The sequence below is a fragment of the Lepidochelys olivacea genome (genome assembly GCF_965140295.1).
Source record: "Lepidochelys olivacea isolate rLepOli2 genome assembly, chromosome: 8".
Taxonomy (NCBI): Eukaryota; Metazoa; Chordata; order Testudines; family Cheloniidae; genus Lepidochelys; species Lepidochelys olivacea.
Window position 1 is genome coordinate 91,838,633 of NC_140418.1, and position 18,917 is coordinate 91,857,549.

Consider the following 18,917-nt stretch of genomic DNA (forward strand, 5'->3'; position numbering starts at 1 on the left):
TCTTCACACTTACAGATGCAGCTGTATGTTAAATTGCCTCTCTAGTCTGATAGCAGAAAGTTTAAGGCCCCATGCACACTGTTTCCTGAACCATGTATCATGAGAGAGTTGTTTAAAAATGGTTTAGCGGGCCAGCATCACTATTTAATACCTCTTCAGGAAAATTTAATAAAAATGTAGCCCAATTGGGCCTAAAGGAAAATAGTTCGTGTTTTACACAACTCACCTTCTACATTAACTTTTAAAAGGCACTTCCAGAGTTTAGGCAGGGCCTTAAATTAGCAGTGTTTACTTTAGCACCATTACAATTAAGAGCCCGTCAGCATTTCCAAATTAGGCAGCCATTTTTGTAATTTAAACTGGCCATTAAATTCTGTTCCGGGCTGAAAGTTTAGAAATAGTGTTTCAGTCTGAACAAAGTTTCCAACTAAAATGGATGCTTTTAAATGTTAGGCAAGCAAAAGAGATACAAGGTTATGAAAAAGCATGTTGTAGCTGATAAATGTGAGTATCTTGAGCCTTTTTTCTTTTGTAAGGAAATTAAGTCCTACCAAGCAAGGACTCTTGATTAGGGGCTGTAGGATATTATATACCACAGAACGCTTTACCCAGTTTTAAAACCATTCCACTGTCATTAGTCTGTAGAAGTCCAAAGAGTAACAGTACTCAAACCCAGCATCACCAGACTAACTGCATTATCCTGCCTGAAACATCAATAAATGCCTACACTGCTTAAATTCCAGGACATTGAGCTGAGAGACTACAGATCAGCCTTTGTACAGAACAGAAGTACTTACTGAAAAGAAATGGATAAAGAGAGGCACTACCCCTGTTCAGTCTTCTATCTACAACTCGCGCTCTGGCTTCTCCCTCATGGATGTCCTGCCACCACCTCAAGCTTAGTATGGCAAAACCTGCACTCATCTTTCTTCAAATAAACCTCCCTCTCCCCTCCATTATTTTAGCAACTCTATCACCTTCCCTGTCCCTTGGCATCATCAACTCCTTTTCCTCTACATAAGTAGAGTCGCTAAATGCTCTTGTCTTTCCCTCCAGCATAACCAGAAATGCATCTATGCCTTTTCATTCCCACCGCTGAAAAACATCATGGTTTACTACCTCATGTCTTAAATACTGCAACCTCCTGTTCTCCAGCTCTCAAACCCATCCGAAATGCAACTGCAAAATATCCTACGATCATGCCTGCAGCCCAGCTCTTCGTCAAAGCCCTTCACAGCTTTCTTTAATCTTCCACACCATATGCCAGCATCATATGCCACCTTCAAAGCCCTAGAGTGGACTAGATCATACATCTGAGGGAAGGGAACAGAAGGAGACTGCCGATTAGAAGGCATGAGATGCACTGTCCTAGGGATGGGGGTTCCACGACCACTGCTCCCAAGGGAAGGGGGACTGAGCCATCTATCTTTTCCCGGTTGGGGCGGCAGAGAAGTCTGCTGCTTGCCAGGAGCTAGGATTCACAATGTGACGGAGAGACTGTTGAGACTCATCAAGCCCTCGGATTGCTACCCTTCCTGCTTCTCCACATGACCACCAATGATACTGCCAAGAAGGACCTTGAGCGGATCACTGCAGACTACGTGGCTCTGGGAAGAAAGATAAAAGAGTTTGAGGCGCAAGTGGTGTTCTCCTCCATCCTCCCCATGCAAGGAAAAGGTCTGGGTAGAGACTGTCGAATCGTGGAAGTCAACGAATGGCTACGCAGGTGGTGTCAGAGAGAAGGCTTTGGATTCTTTGACAAAGGGATGGTGTTCCAAGAAGGAGGAGTACTAGGCAGAGACGGGCTCCACCTAATGAAGAGAGGGAAGAGCATCTTCGCAAGCAGGCTGGCTAACCTAGCGAGGAGGGCTTTAAACTAGGTTCACCGGGGGAAGGAGACCAAAGCCCTGAGGTAAGTGGAGACGTGGGATACCAGGAGGAAGCACGAGCAGGAGAGCACAAGAGGGGAGGGCTCCTGCCTCATACTGAGAAAGAGGGACGATAAGCGAGTTATCTCAAGTGCCTATATACAAATGCAAGAAGCCTGGGAAACAAGCAGGGAGAACTGGAAGTCCTGGCATAGTCAAGGAATTATGATGTGACTGGAGTAACAGAGACTTTGTGGGATAACTCACATGACTGGAATACTGTCATGGATAGACAGTAAACTGTTCAGGAAGGACAGGCAGGGCAGAAAAGGTGGGGGAGTTGCATTGTATATAAGAGAGCAGTATGACTGCTCAGAGCTCCGGTATGAAACTGCAGAAAAACCTGAGAGTCTCTGGATTAAGTTTAGAAGTGTGAGCAACAAGGGTGATGTCATGGTGGGAGTCTGCTATAGATCACCAGACCAGGGGGATGAGGTGGACGAGGCTTTCTTCCGGCAACTAACGAAGTTACTAGATCGCAGGCTCTGGTTCTTATGGGAGACTTCAATCACCCTGATATCTACTGGGAGAGCAATACAGCTGCGCACAGACAATCCAGGAAGTTTCTGGAAAGTGTAGGGGACAATTCCCTGGTGCAAGTGCTGGAGGAACCAACTGGGGCAGAGCTCTTCTTGACCTGCTGCTCACAAACAGGGAAGAATTAGTAGGGGAAGCAAAAGTGGATGGGAACCTGGGAGGCAGTGACGAGGAGATGGTTGAGTTCAGGATCCTGACACAAGGAAGGAAGGAGAGCAGCAGGATACGGACCCTGGACTTCAGAAAAGCAGACTTTGACTCCCTCAGGGAATTGATGGGCAGGATCCCCTGGGAGAACAACATGAGGGGGAAAGGCATCCAGGAGAGCTGGCTGTATTTTAAAGAATCCTTATTGAGGTTACAGAGACAAACCATCCTGATGTGTACAAAGAATAGTAAATATGGCAGGCGTCCAGCTTGGCTTAACAGTGAAATCCTTGCTGATCTTAAACACAAAAAAGAAGCTTACAAGAAGCGGAAAATTGGACAAATGATCAGGGAAGAGTATAAAAATATTGCTCAGGCATGCAGGAGTGAAATCAGGAAGGCCAAATCACACTTGGAGTTGCAGCTAGCAAGAGATATTAAGAGTAACAAGAAGGGTTTCTTCAGGTATGTTAGCAAGAAGAAGAAAGTCAAGGAAAGCGTGGGCCCCTTACTGAATGAAGGGGGCAACCTAGTGACAGAGGATGTGGAAAAAGCTAATGTACTCAATGCTTTTTTTGCCTCTGTCTTCACGAACAAGGTCAGCTCCCAGACTACTGCACTGGGCAGCACAGCATGGGGAGGAGGTGACCAGCCCTCTGTGGAGAAAGAAGTGGTTTGGGACTATTTACAAAAGCTGGAGGAGCACAAGTCCATGGGGCCAGATGCGCTGCATCCGAGAGTGCTAAAGGAGTTGGCGGATGTGATTGCAGAGCCATTGGCCATTATCTTTGAAAACTCATGGCGATCGGGGGAGGTCCCGGACGACTGCAAAAAGGCTAATGTAGTGCCCATCTTTAAAAAAGGGAAGAAGGAGAATCCTGGGAACTACAGGCCAGTCAGCCTCACCTCAGTCCCTGGAAAAATCATGGAGCAGGTCTTCAAGGAATCAATTCTGAAGCACTTGGAGGAGAGGAAAGTGATCAGCAACAAGAAAAGGAGGACTTGTAGCACCTTAGAGACTAACCAATTTATTAGAGCATAAGCTTTCGTGAGCTACAGCTCACTTCCTCAGATGCATATCGTGGAAACTGCAGCAGGCTTTATATATACACAGAGAATATGAAACAATACCTATTCCCACCCCACTGTCCTGCTGGTAATAGCTTATCTAAAGTGATTTCCAGCACAAATCCAGGTTTTCTCACCCTCCACCCCCCCACACAAATTCACTCTCCTGCTGGTGATAGCCCATCCAAAGTGACAACTCTTTACACAATGTGCATGACAATCAAGCTGGGCTATTTCCTGCATAAATCCAGGTTCTCACATCCCCCCCACCCCCATACACACACAAACTCACTCTCCTGCTGGTAATAGCTCATCCAAACTGACCACTCTTCAAGTTAAAATCCAAGTTAAACCAGAACATCTGGGGGGGGGGGGTAGGAAAAAACAAGAGGAAACAGGCTACCTTGCATAATGACTTAGCCACTCCAAGTCTCTATTTAAGCCTAAATTAATAGTATCCAATTTGCAAATGAATTCCAATTCAGCAGTTTCTCGCTGGAGTCTGGATTTGAAGGTATTGTTTCATATTCTCTGTGTATATATAAAGCCTGCTGCAGTTTCCATGATATGCATCTGAGGAAGTGAGCTGTAGCTCACGAAAGCTTATGCTCTAATAAATTGGTTAGTCTCTAAGGTGCCACAAGTCCTCCTTTTCTTTTTGCGAATACAGACTAACACGGCTGTTACTCTGAAACCTGTCATTATGCAAGGCACTGCATTTAGCCGTATGGAGTGGAAATCTATCAACTGCATGAAAAAACTTGTACAGATACAGACAGACATCATCTTCCTTTCCAAATGCAAACAGATGGACATCGTACCAAAAGGACTGAAGGTAAAAAATCCATTACAATCTACATACCACACAGACTATGCTGACAACTTGTGCCACACGCTCTCAAAGAAACTGCGGAATCACCTGATCAACATCCTCTACAGCAAACAGGGAAAGATTAAGAATGAGCTCTCAAAAATGAATACTCTCATAAAAAACCAACCTTCCACACAAACTTCCTCGTGGCTGGATTTTACTAAAACTAGACAAGCCATTTACAACGCACACTTTGCTTCTCTACAAAAGAAAAAGGACACTAAACTTTCTAAACTACTACATGCTACAAGGGGCCACAGCAATGGTTCCCTCAACCCACCTAGCAATATTGTTAACCTATCCAACTATACTCTCAGCCCAGCAGAAGCAGCTGTTCTATCTCGGGGCCTCTCCTTCTGCCCCTCCGCCCCCACGAACATGATACAGTTCTGTGGTGACCTAGAATCCTATTTTCGACGTCTCCGACTCAAGGAATATTTCCAAAATACCTCTGAACAGCATACTAATCCACAGAGGTCTCCCTACCAACACTACAGAAAGAGGGATTCTAGGTGGACTCCTCCTGAAGGTCGAAACAGCAGACTGGACTTCTACATAGAGTGCTTCCGCCGACGTGCACGGGCTGAAATTGTGGAAAAGCAGCATCACTTGCCCCATAACCTCAGCCATGCGGAACGCAATGCCATCCACAGCCTCAGAAACAACTCTGACATCATAATCAAAAAGGCTGACAAAGGAGGTGCTGTTGTCATCATGAATAGGTCGGAATATGAACAAGAGGCTGCTCGGCAGCTCTCCAACACGAGTTTCTACAAGCCATTACCCTCTGATCCCACTGAGAGTTACCAAAAGCAACTACAGCATTTGCTCAAGAAACTTCCTGAAAAAGCACAAGATCAAATCCGCACAGACACACCCCTGGAACCCCGACCTGGGATATTCTATCTACTACCCAAGATCCATAAACCTGGAAATCCTGGGTGCCCCATCATCTCAGGCATTGGCACCCTGACAGCAGGATTGTCTGGCTATGTAGACTCCCTCCTCAGGCCCTACGCTACCAGCACTCCCAGCTACCTTCGAGACACCAGTGACTTCCTGAGGAAACTACAATCCATCGGTGATCTTCTTGATAACACCATCCTGGCCACTATGGATGTAGAAGCCTTCTACACCAACATTCCACACAAAGATGGACTACAAGCCGTCAAGAACACTATCCCCGATAATGTCACGGCTAACCTGGTGGCTGAACTTTGTGACTTTGTCCTTACCCATAACTACTTCACATTTGGGGACAATGTATACCTTCAGATCAGCGGCACTGCTATGGGTACCCGCATGGCCCCACAGTATGCCAACATTTTTATGGCTGATTTAGAACAACGCTTCCTCAGCTCTCGTCCCCTAAAGCCCCTACTCTACTTGCGCTATATTGATGACATCTTCATCATCTGGACCCATGGAAAAGAAGCCCTTGAGGAATTCCACCATGATTTCAACAATTTCCATCCCACCACCAACCTCAGCCTGGTCCAGTCCACACAAGAGATCCACTTCCTGGACACTACAGTGCTAATAAACAATGGTCACATAAACACCACCCTATACCGGAAACCTACTGACCGCTATTCCTACCTGCATGCCTCCAGCTTTCACCCTGACCACACCACACGATCCATCGTCTACAGCCAAGCTCTGCGATACAACCGCATTTGCTCCAACTCCTCAGACAGAGACAAACACCTACAAGATCTCTGTCAAGCTTTCTTACAACTACAATACCCACCTGCAGAAGTAAAGAAACAGATTGATAGAGCCAGAAGAGTTCCCAGAAGTTACCTACTACAGGACAGGCCTAACAAAGAAAATAACAGAACGCCACTAGCCGTCACCTTCAGCCCCCAACTAAAACCCCTCCAACGCATTATTAAGGATCTACAACCTATCCTAAAGGATGACCCAACACTCTCACAAATCTTGGGAGACAGGCCAGTCCTTGCCTACAGACAGCCCCGCAACCTGAAGCAAATACTCACCAACAACCACATACCACACAACAGAACCACTAACCCAGGAACTTATCCTTGCAACAAAGCCCGTTGCCAACTGTGCCCACATATCTATTCAGGGGACACCATCACAGGGCCTAATAACATCAGCCACACTATCAGAGGCTCGTTCACCTGCACATCCACCAATGTGATATATGCCATCATGTGCCAGCAATGCCCCTCTGCCATGTACATTGGTCAAACTGGACAGTCTCTACGTAAAAGAATAAATGGACACAAATCAGATGTCAAGAATTATAACATTCATAAACCAGTCGGAGAACACTTCAATCTCTCTGGTCACGCGATCACAGACACGAAGGTCGCTATCTTAAAACAAAAAAACTTCAAATCCAGACTCCAGCGAGAAACTGCTGAATTGGAATTCATTTGCAAATTGGATACTATTAATTTAGGCTTAAATAGAGACTTGGAGTGGCTAAGTCATTATGCAAGGTAGCCTGTTTCCTCTTGTTTTTTCCTACCCCCCCCCCCCAGATGTTCTGGTTTAACTTGGATTTTAACTTGAAGAGTGGTCAGTTTGGATGAGCTATTACCAGCAGGAGAGTGAGTTTGTGTGTGTATGGGGGTGGGGGGGATGTGAGAACCTGGATTTATGCAGGACATAGCCCAGCTTGATTGTCATGCACATTGTGTAAAGAGTTGTCACTTTGGATGGGCTATCACCAGCAGGAGAGTGAATTTGTGTGGGGGGGTGGAGGGTGAGAAAACCTGGATTTGTGCTGGAAATCACTTTAGATAAGCTATTACCAGCAGGACAGTGGGGTGGGAATAGGTATTGTTTCATATTCTCTGTGTATATATAAAGCCTGCTGCAGTTTCCACGATATGCATCTGAGGAAGTGAGCTGTAGCTCACGAAAGCTTATGCTCTAATAAATTGGTTAGTCTCTAAGGTGCCACAAGTCCTCCTTTTCTTTTTGCGAATACAGACTAACACGGCTGTTACTCTGAAACCTGATCAGCAACAGTCAGCATGGATTCACCAAGGGCAAGTCATGCCTGACTAATCTAATTGCCTTCTATGACGAGATAACTGGCTCTGTGGATGAGGGGAAAGTAGTGGAAGTGTTATTCCTTGACTTTAGCAAAGCTTTTGATACAGTCTCCTAGAGTATTCTTGCCAGCAAGTTAAAGAAGTATGGGCTGGATGAATGGACTACAAGGTGCATAGAAAGCTGGCTAGATTGTCAGGCTCAACGGGTAGTGATCAATGGCTCCATGTCTAGTTGGCAGCCGGTATCAAGTGAAGTGCCCCAAGGGTCGGTCCTGGGGCCAGTATCAATATCTTCATTAATGATCTGGAGGATGGTGTGGATTGCACCCTCAGCAAGTTTGCGGATGACACTAAACTGGGAGGAGAGGTAGATATGCTGGTGGGTAGGGATCGGATACAGAGGGACCTAGACAAATTGGAGGATTGGGCCAAAAGAAATCTGATGAGGTTCAACAAGGACAAGTGCAGAGTACTGCACTTAGGATGAAAGAATCCAATGCACCGCTACAGACTAGGGACCGAATGGCTCGGCAGCAGTCCTGCAGAAAAGGACCTAGGGGTTACAGTGGACGAGAAGCTGGATATGAGTCAACAGTGTGCCCTTGTTGCCAAGGCGGCCAATGGCATTTTGGGATGTACAAGTAGGGGCATTGCCAGCAGATTGAGAGACGTGATCGTTCCCCTCTATTCGATATTGGTGAGGCCTCATCTGGAGTACTGTGTCCAGTTTTGGGCCCCACAATACAAGAAGGATGTGGAAAAACTGGAAAACGTCCAGCAGAGGGCAACAAAAATTATTAGGGGACCAGAATACTTGACTTATGAGGAGAGGCTGAGGGATCTGGGATTGTTTAGTCTGCGGAAAGGAAGAATGAGGGGGGATTTGATAGCTGCTTTCAACTACCTGAAAGGGGGTTCCAAAGAGGATGGATCTAGACTGTTCTCAGTGGTAACAGATGACAGAATGAGGAGTAATGGTCTCAAGTTGCAGTGGGGGAGGTTTAGGTTGGATATTAGGAAAAAAATTTTCACTAGGAGGGTGGTGAAGCACGGGAATGCATTACCTAGGGAGGTGGTGGAATCTCCTTCCTTTGAAGTTTTTAAGGTCAGGCTTGACAAAGCCCTGGCTGGGATGATTTAGTTGGGGATTGGAGCTGCTTTGGGCAGGGGGTTGAACTAGAGGACCTCCTGAGGTCCCTTCCAACCCTGATATTCTATGATTCTACACAACTTTGCCTCCACATACTTCTCTGTCCAGCTTTTCCCCCCCACCCTCCCTTCACTGTCTTTCTCTGTTCTGCACAAGCTTCAGAATCAACCACTACACTTTGTTGCCTTCACCCTCACTCTTTGTGCCTTCTCTCACACAACTCTCTATGCCTGGCAACTCCTGACCTGTTCATGTGCCTTGTCCTTGACTCAAGAGAATTTCTTCCATGATAGGTAAAAACCCTCATATTTACCTCCAGTAAAAATATTTAGAAAGATTTACAATCCCCTCAAGACTTACATTACAAACCAAAAGGAAATTCATGATTTTATTCCTGTAACATTTGTCTTTTGTCCTTCATTCCAGTGTTTTCTACCATCACTTGCCATGAGCTCTGCATGGGAAAACCTCTATGCCCACACAGCACTCTACTGACTTCAGTTGGGGGGGGCGGGGGGAGGGCGCTTTACATTGTCTACTTGGTGTTTTGCATACAATTTTAGATTCAGAGACATTTTAAAAAAATATCAGAGTGAACATGCACCTGATTATGAACCTTTAGTGGGTGTTACTGAGAACCTCAGTCAAATTCTATCGATTTTACCATTTTTTCCTGTGAAACCAAGCAATGTTCCCTCTTTCAACTCACACTTTAATCATACATGTAAACATCAGTGAAATGCATTTAAAAAAAAAAAAGTTCCAATTCAAACACCCGTCACTATACTGATTAATTTTGGACCTAAATAGCCACAGCAGCATCATGTGTAATCGAGGACACATAGTATTGAACATCTGAATTATCATTTTTCTTCTCCATGTCCAGGTTGTCTTTAAAATGCAATTAAATTTACCAAAAATACAGGGATTTTGAGGATGAAAGATCCTATGATTTAAAAACACTTAATAATTCCTTCTGATCTTAAAATTTATTATGATAATCTAGTTTGATTTCTTTAACATAAGCAATATAATTTCACCCAGAAATTCCTGCACTGAAACCAATAACTTGCAGTGAAATAAGAGCATCTCTTTTAGAAAGACATGCAATTTTGATTTTAAAAAGACTTCAACGGATATAGAATCCACCCCATCCATTGGTAATCTGTTCCAATCATCAATTATCCTGACTTAACCAAACCCCGCCCCCAAATGCCTTATTTCTAGTTTAAAATTTATCTAGCTTTAACTTCCAGCCATGAGGTCACATTGTACCTTTGTCTGCTTGTTTAAAGTTCCCTGTAGCAATCCATGTCCCTTGCCTAGATAGTGATTTCCTACTTCATCTAGCAATCTCTTTTTAGTTAGACTGAAAATATCATTAAGCTCTTGGTCACCCATTCAAATTCAGCCCAAGTTAACAGTGACAAAAACGGATTGCCACTGTACATCTGTGGCTGGTCAGATATGAGATGACGTAGTCCTCGAATTCAGAGTGGGCAGGTATCCACATACCAAAAAGCAACAGCACAGCTGTTACCCTGAACAAGGAGATCAGGGACTGAATGTCTGTGGAGTCTGAACTCATCCCTAAAGGCAGGTCATGCAGATCAGAGTTGAGACACATTGACAGGATAGTCAAGGGAAGCTTGCACAGCCACAGTTTGCACACTATCACATCTGTGTCCATTCCAGAAAGGTGCCCAACATCTCTAAGAATCAGAGCCAAAGGTCTGTGATAGGGCTGTCCATCTGGCACCTTTCCCATGTACTTACAAAAAAAAAAAAATCTCTTGCAAGTAAATGAGAAAACACAGCAATTTTGGTTTTAGTTAAATAAAAAAGCACTGAAGAGTAGAAAATTAATATTGTTCAAGGAAAAGGAAGCCAAACGGTCACATCATTATGAAAATTAGGTTAAAGAAATGAATTTCAAGAAGTCAATAGATATACAGGAGAGGAGAGAAAAAACTACAAGGTGTTTTACCTACCTATTTTGTGTAGATTTTGCTTCTTTTCATTTTCAAAGTTATCTTTGTCCTCTTGATCCTCCTCAGTCTCACTATCCAAATTAGTTTCCGTCTCTACAGCTCCAGACAGGACTAAGCCTGGCATATTTGGCTGCACTGTAAAGATCCAAAAAAAAACTTTCAAGTCAGCCAGGTAGTACACAGGATACATGATATGATAACCAGTATCCACTAGCAGCTTCCTTGTTCAGTTTACAGGAACTTTGCTGTCAACTCTACTTCACTCCCCACACACCCTTCCACCCTACATCAAAGGGTCTGATTCTTTGCAGAAGATCCTTAAGCCCAAGATTTATGGTTGCTCAGCAGCTCATAGGAACAGGCCCTAAAGGTTTATTTTGGTCATTATAAATTGGAAGAAAAATTAAATAAACCAATGGCAAAGGGAGGGAAAGGACTACCTCGCTCTAAAGATCTTCCTGAAGAGAAAGAAGCATGAGGAGGTTTCTGTCGAAGCAAGGTAAGGTGCACCACCTGGCCAGTGCGCCGCAGCACCTCCACCACTTCTTGGTTGGAGCAATCCTGAACATTAATCCCATCAACCTAGTACAGAAACAGCAGATTATAGACATCAGATTATGGTCGAGTTCTAACATTCGCAGAGATATGTAAACCAACAGTGCAACTCATCTCTAACAGTTATACTAATGGCCCTCACAGACTGCAACGTTTGCAAAAGAAGAATTGCATTAACTCAGCTACTTCAAAATAATCAGATAAATGCCATCTTCAAAGTTTATTCTTAAAAAAAAATACAAAAGAAAACCATCTCCTTGATAGCAGCATGGGCAAATACAAAACAGCAATTTTACTAGATTTACAGAAATGTAAAATAAGTTTGCTTTTCAGCAGAGTTACTGTGTGCAGACAGCAACTCGCACACTACTGTGCATAGAGAGAGCTTCCTGGATGAGTTTGAAAGACTAACAGTCTGTTCAGATCATAGCATAAGTTTTCTGCCAACCTCTACCAAGCCTCCACACATAAATATGCAAACAACTATGTACGCAATCAGTGCATAGTGGTTTAAAAAAAAAAAAAAAAAAAAAGTGGGTAGACTCATCTAACCTGGACTCCACAGTCCCCAAATGAGAAGTGGGTAAGCTCTGTTGACCCTTGACTAGACTATGCACACAAAACTGCAGCTGTAAGTACAAGAGAGCACCAAATGAGGGAGAGGCCAGGCTGTGACAGTTTAGGCATTTTTCAGAGTAACAGCCATGTTAGTCTGTATTCGCAAAAAGAAAAGGAGTACTTGTGGCACCTTAGAGACTAACCAATTTATTTGAGCATAAGCTTTCGTGAGCTACAGCTCACTTCATCGGATGCATACTGTGGAAACTGCAGAAGACATTATATACACAGAGACCATGAAACAATACCTCCTCCCATCCCACTCTCCTGCTGGTAATAGCCCATCCAAACTGACCACTCTCCTTACAATGCGTATGATAATCAAGGTGGGCCATTTCCAGCACAAATCCAGGTCTTCTCACCCCCTCCCTCCCACAAACTCACTCTCCTGCTGGTAATAGCTCATCCAAACTGACCACTCTCCTTACAATGTGTATGATAATCAAGGTGGGCCATTTCCAGCATAAATCCATATCATGGTTCCTCCCCCACTCTGAACGCTAGGGTACAGATGTGGGGACCTGCATGAAAAAACCTCCTAAGCTTATCTTTACCAGCTTAGGTCAAAACTTCCCCAAGGTACAAAATATTCCACCTTCTGTGGTGGTAGCGGCCAATCCAAGGACAAAAGGTGGAATATTTTGTACCTTGGGGAAGTTTTGACCTAAGCTGGTAAAGATAAGCTTAGGAGGTTTTTTCATGCAGGTCCCCACATCTGTACCCTAGCGTTCAGAGTGGGGGAGGAACCTTGATATGGATTTATGCTGGAAATGGCCCACCTTGATTATCATACACATTGTAAGGAGAGTGATCACTTTAGATAAGCTATTACCAGCAGGAGAGTGGGGTGGGAGGAGGTATTGTTTCATGGTCTCTGTGTATATAATGTCTTCTGCAGTTTCCACAGTATGCATCCAATGAAGTGAGCTGTAGCTCACGAAAGCTTATGCTCAAATAAATTGGTTAGTCTCTAAGGTGCCACAAGTACTCCTTTTCAGTTTAGGCACTGTATCAGCAAAACATTTACTCCCAAATATTTTATATGCACTTTATAAAAGTCAGATCTCTCTTTTCATGTTAAGAAATCTTTATAGAGTTATTCCTACTTGTATTAGGAATGCAAAGTTAGCCATTTCATGTTAACATGGCCCTGACATTTATCTAACAGGTTTTAATTTTTTTCCACCTATAAAAAACAGGATTTTTTTTAATACCTGCGTTATAATATTTTGAGGACGTCAACCCAATGTTAAATTCTTATAGATGGGCATAAAGGACACAATTCTGTAAGGTCTCAAGCACCTTCAAATCCCACTAATTTTAACAGGAGCTGAAGATGCTCAGTACTTTAATCAGGCCCTAAGTCAAGATCCCTGCTCTAAGATGCTTCAATCCAAACATCTATCTTGTTTTATTATTTACCACTCTCTCTCATTTTTGGCAGTACATTAATAATCTAACCACTGCAAACCAGAGCTATAAGCTCAAATACTAATTCTTGCTGACAGTCATAAATTTGCCAGTGTTCCTCTCTTTTACAAACGGGATGTGCTTTAGCACTGAATGAATGAAGAACAAGCTCTAGTAGAGTGTGTTTTAAAAATCCAAATATATGTAAAATAACCACTAGTTCCAAAATTGGATCCAAATGAAATATTTTACTTACAGCAATAATTTTGTCCTGGACTTGTATAAGGCCACTGTGATCTGCAGCACTGCCAGGTATTATATTTTTCACAAAGATCCCTGAAGAATCTGCTTTAAAAAATAAAACAAAAACCAACGAATGAATAAATAAATGAAAGCACTAATTTGGGCCTTTTGTTAAGCACACATTTATTTAGAGCTTAAGAACCATGCACCTCTGGAGGCCTGGGACCACAAGTGGAATGAAGTTGCACCTCCTCGTAGTCACAAATGAGCATTGAAATCACAACACTCACATAATTAGTAGTTATTTAGGATTCAAAATCTGCACTCAAGATAAGAGCAGCAATGCAAGCCTCCTTATACTGCCCTACTTGATTCACCCTGCTCAGAAAAGGCATGTTAGGTCAGCTTCCATGCCTACACAGGCTTTGACCCACCAAATCACTTACATATGATGAATTTGACTTCAAGGGGAGTATTTATGCTTAGAAGTGAAGCATGTGCTTAAGTGCTTTGCTGGATAAAGGCCTCGCTCATCCTCTTACATTTAGTTTTAGCAATTCAATAATTTAAATCAGAGAAGTCCCTTGTGAAAAATCTCACACAAATGCACTTTTCTATTGTATAGATATATTCTGTAAGAGAGTATGTAGAAATCACAAAAAGCTTTCCTTCTTTCTCATGTGTAGAGTTGGACAAAAGCACTCTGTGAACCCATAATTACGTACAGATATTTTGGTGTGCTCCCAGAGCTCAGACACTAATGCAAAGTATGAAATAGCGGTCTGCTGAAAAAGGATCACCTTGTGAAGATGGCACACACATTAAACACTGTTGAGATGCTCACAGTCCTGCACTGGCAGAGAGATGAACTGGATAATCTAATAGGTCTTCAAATCTCAGACATCAAACTCATTAAAGAAATGAAAGTGCATGTTGAGCTATGTGGCGTGTATCAAAGACTTCAGCAAAAACATAAGGCCAGTCTGGGCATTTGATAAACCTCTGCTCTAGTCTTTCATAATCAGTCAGCATATAACTCACCTACATCAGATGTTCCAGTATATCCAACAATTGTTATACCAAGGCTTTGTCCATCTTTTTTTGTAAGCTCCACATCATAGGTATCAAAAAGAGTGTTAGCCTAGAAATAAAATATTATACAGTTTATAAAACTGAATTTCCACATTACAGTAAAAAAAAAAAGTTTGTTATATCACTAACATTTAAAATTACAGGCTAAGGGTTGAAGAAGTGACCAGTGATTTTGCTAGACCAACTACGGACACCTCAAAAGGGGTCTCACTTCCAGAGGACAGAAAATAAAGGTGTCAATTTGGGCACCCAAAATCACTAGCCACTTTTGAAAATCTTGGCTATATAATATATAGGATATCAGAAACAAGTATCTGTAAATACATAAAATATTCATATACAGCCCAGGGACCATGCTTATCTCAGTACCCACTGTCAGACAGTAAGTGCTTTGGAAAGTCTCTATTGGTTAATTTTTTCACCTATAAAAATAGGATTTTTTTTAAATGCCTGCATTACTAATATTTTGATGACGTCAACCCGATGTTAAATATTTAGAGATGGGAATAGAGAACTGCTTCAGGTACATGACACCATGCCAGTGGAAGAGAGAAAATACTTGGCTCTCAGTCCCCTGGCTTTATCAAAAATTATTTTTCTTGTAGACCCTATTAATGGAAAATATTTTGATTCCTTATAATCATTAAAGAAACCACACACTTGTTCTGTTTAGTGTAAAACGTGCTCATGAGCTCCTTCGGACAGAGATCATCACACTCCTATGTTTGGAAAGCACCAAACATACTGTGGATGCTACCGGAAAAAAACCACAATATGCACTTTTTGGTAATTATATCCAACAAACGCATATAGCACATTTTAAAATATGGTGTTCAAGACAAAGCTAGGTGTGCAAGACACCACTTTAATTTTATATCAATCATATGCATATCTACTTAATTACATTTAAGTGCAAGTTTGAAATGATTACTATCCTGATTTGGACTGGACCGGACCAGACCGCACAGAGAAGTGGAAGCTTCAAAGGACTTGTTTAGAACTTGAAGTGACAACAGGAAGTCAAAGCTACATTAAAAAAAAAATCACTTCCACTGAACACAAGTTAAAACATGGGAGTGGGGAGAAAATCTGGAGAATTTTTAAAAAAGCTGTACAGCTTAAAAAAAAGATAAGAAGATTCATCATAAAAAGGGAAACAAGAACAGAGAAGAATGGAATAGTACATAACTTGGCACTATCTTTTGGCTTCTGAATCATCTGTTCAATGTTTTCTTAACCACAATTAAATAAGGTATTCAGACACGATCTGATCCCAGGAGAAATTTATGGATTGGTCCCCTGAAGCTGGCCCTCACCATCCGCCGTTATGTATTTGCTCACTTGATCTTTGGTTGTTTCTCTCCACGCAGAGCCATTTTGACAGTACAAGACCTTTCCTTCAAAGGCAACACCACAAACCTTAGTGCCAGAGGCACTTTGCAGAATGACTGATGCCATTTCCTAATTCTGCAAAAATATTCATCTATGGCACGTTACTGGAAGTGGAGTAGTAGAATATGGATTTAACGGGTGGATTCTGGGAAATATAGACACACAATCCCAAACATAACAGCCCATTCCCGAGCTGTGGCTAAATTGGTAGGTTGTAGGTATATGCCTTGCACATGACTAACTGTATGAGATTTTCTGTTTCCTTATATACACAGAGTAGTGTGGATTTAGAAACTGTGGTAGAGAACTGAGGTAGCTTAATGCAAAACTAGTGGTTTAATATACAACAAACTAATGGGCAATTCAAGACATATTTCTGCTGATTTAAGCGGTAATCATAAAGCTGGAAAAATCTTGCCGTTGTAAAATTCTCAGCTAGTAAATGCTTTCTCAGAAGTCAGAGTAGAACGAGATTCTGGTAGTAAAAAATTGCTATCTTTCTTGTGCAGTAGATTCCTTGGTGCAAAGTGATTTTCGTGACCTGCCTTTAACAAGTACAATAAATGAAGCAGGGAAAAACACATTCAGATTAGCTACTGCTGTCAATTTCTGCAAAGACTAATCTATCAGCAAATTGACCAGATACTTCTTCAATCTAAATGCCTGGGTTCTGCCAACAAAGAATGCAATACATGTCATGACTAGCAATATCTGAGTTTATTTCTAGATATCTCAGAAACCTGAAAGACCCTGCAAAGCGGTGGAAAAAACAGTACAAAAACTAACAGCAAAAAGGAGGACATTTTAGAAAGCTTGCAGCAGCTAGAGCATGCAGGATTGCTGCAGCTTGATCTATGGAACACATATACTGCTGAACAAGTCAATCTGCAAGGTCAGTCTCTAACACAGGAGATGTGAAAATAATATATGCTAGGGGAGGAAAAGTTAAGGCTGTATATATAGTCTTGGAAAATGTGACAGAGCCAGCAAGTGATTCTACGTGGCTATATAGATTCTTTAGGAAATGCCTGTTTTCAGAGCACTACACATGTCCTGCTTTCAAGACACCAAGCTCAAAGAACTCAGGATGACATTTATTTAACCAATGTCTTCTTGGCTGCATTAGTATCTCCTGAAGGGGTGGAAAATTCGAGAGGGCAGACGAGAAGACAGGAGGAAGTAGGAACATTTCCATTCTCATCCACTTGAAATGTAGGCTCTTTCCATTCCCCAATCCTCTGCTATTACTGCAACCTCACTTCAGAGGAGAACTGAACTGGTTCCCCATTATAGCTCAACATCACCTATCTTCAGAGAGAAGGATCTCTCCAGAGAGAAGTGAGGTTCTCTCCCCCACCAGAAGCTAAGAGATGCCTTTGGAGCAACCTGGTCCAGTGGGAAAGAGTGCAAACATAGGTTGTGTTTTAAAGAACAGCTCCTCTCAGATTCCAAGTTATAATCAAGAACAAGAGAAGAAAGAAAAAGGCTACTCAGAGATTCCACACCTAAATCTAACTAGCGCATTAGTAGCAGATGGCGTACAAGCACAGCTTTGTTGATGTTTCCAGACTTACTGTACACTTAGTGTAGCATTTGTTGATTTTAATTACTCAAAACTGAAGAGGATGACTTCAAAAAAAAAAAAAAAAAACCCAAGCAACTTTGATATGACCGGGAGGAGATTTACTAAAACAAGATTCAAATATTTAAAATACATTTTCCATCAAAGTTGCGTAGACTAGGAAGATGTTACACTTATGTTTCATGAAGAGAAGCAGCTCACGGTGCTGAACAATTCTGTTCTGGTCACAGTGCATGCTGGATTTTAGGAAAGAAAAAGTCATTTTTTAAATCAGCTCAGATGAGCAAGAATGTAATAAGCTAGAAAGGAGATCTAAACGTTCCATTTATCAATAATGTTTATGATCCCGTTAAATCAAATCATTCACTTGGTAATAAATTCTGCAACACTGAAACTGCCCTGGTCATCCTGGCCCTGAGATAATAGGTATTTATAGCATACTGTAGAAGACTACAAAAGGCTCAACTGATGGCTAAAATAAGGATCATTTAATACTATGGTAGGATATTTGGAAGCTCAAATAACAAAATATGTTGCAGTCTGTCTGAAACTCTTTAGCACTTGTGAACGCTGTGCTCTCTCTTTCTGGCTGTAAGCCACAGCAGAACTTATTTGAAGAATTGTGAGGAAATGTCAGATACTTACACCCCTGTCTGGAGGAAAGGGTAATGCACCAACAGGCAAGCTCACAGGGGTTGGTGGGGTCACAGTAATCTCACATGCTGGATCTCTTGCAACCACCATCCTAACAGAATTCCCACAGTTCCTCAGCACTTGGGCAACTTGTTCGCTGATCATTCCTTGTACATTGGTTCCTCCAATCTGTAAGATGTGATCTCCTGTTCTAAGTCTCCCATCCTTCAAACATGGAACATTTAAAAAAAAAATTAATAACTGGACCAAAATTTTACATTGCAGAACTGAAACTGAGTAGTATATTTTCATGGGGCAGCTAGTGCATGAAAATATCATAAAAAATAATCAATGCTGCAAAACAAATAACGTAAGGAAATGCTAACACAATTAATCATTGCTTTTTCCACAGCAGTTAGCAGTTCTACAGCAAACTGATTTAAAAAAAAAAAAAAAAAAAAGTAAAACCATATTGCTCTTAATGGTACAATTAATCAGAAAAAGGTTAAATTTCATATTTACTGGGAAACAAATGCGGACACTGTTTTGTAACCCTGTAGTCTGAGATTTTCTCTGAGAACTATGCTATCCAATAGCAGAAAAGGATTTTAGGGATACAAAGCACAGCATTTTGATTTAGGGCTATTTGAAGAACCTGAACAGCTCAA

General features: G+C 42.1%; 1 protein-coding gene across 2 annotated transcripts in view; it reads right to left on the minus strand.

Annotated features, from left to right (window-relative positions):
* Positions 1-18,917, minus strand: part of PATJ (PATJ crumbs cell polarity complex component) — a 228,617-nt gene that overhangs the window by 190,644 nt on the left and 19,056 nt on the right. The window contains exons 9-13 of one of the 2 annotated variants that reach the window (XM_084636472.1): positions 18,262-18,474; positions 14,592-14,691; positions 13,564-13,655; positions 11,165-11,306; positions 10,725-10,859 (exon numbers count right to left, since the gene is read on the minus strand). In XM_084636472.1, the coding sequence (XP_084492598.1) occupies positions 10,725-10,859; positions 11,165-11,306; positions 13,564-13,655; positions 14,592-14,691; positions 18,262-18,474 (682 nt within the window). The remainder of the gene's footprint in view (positions 1-10,724; positions 10,860-11,164; positions 11,307-13,563; positions 13,656-14,591; positions 14,692-18,261; positions 18,475-18,917) is intronic. The other variant, XM_084636473.1, reaches the window with a different exon arrangement.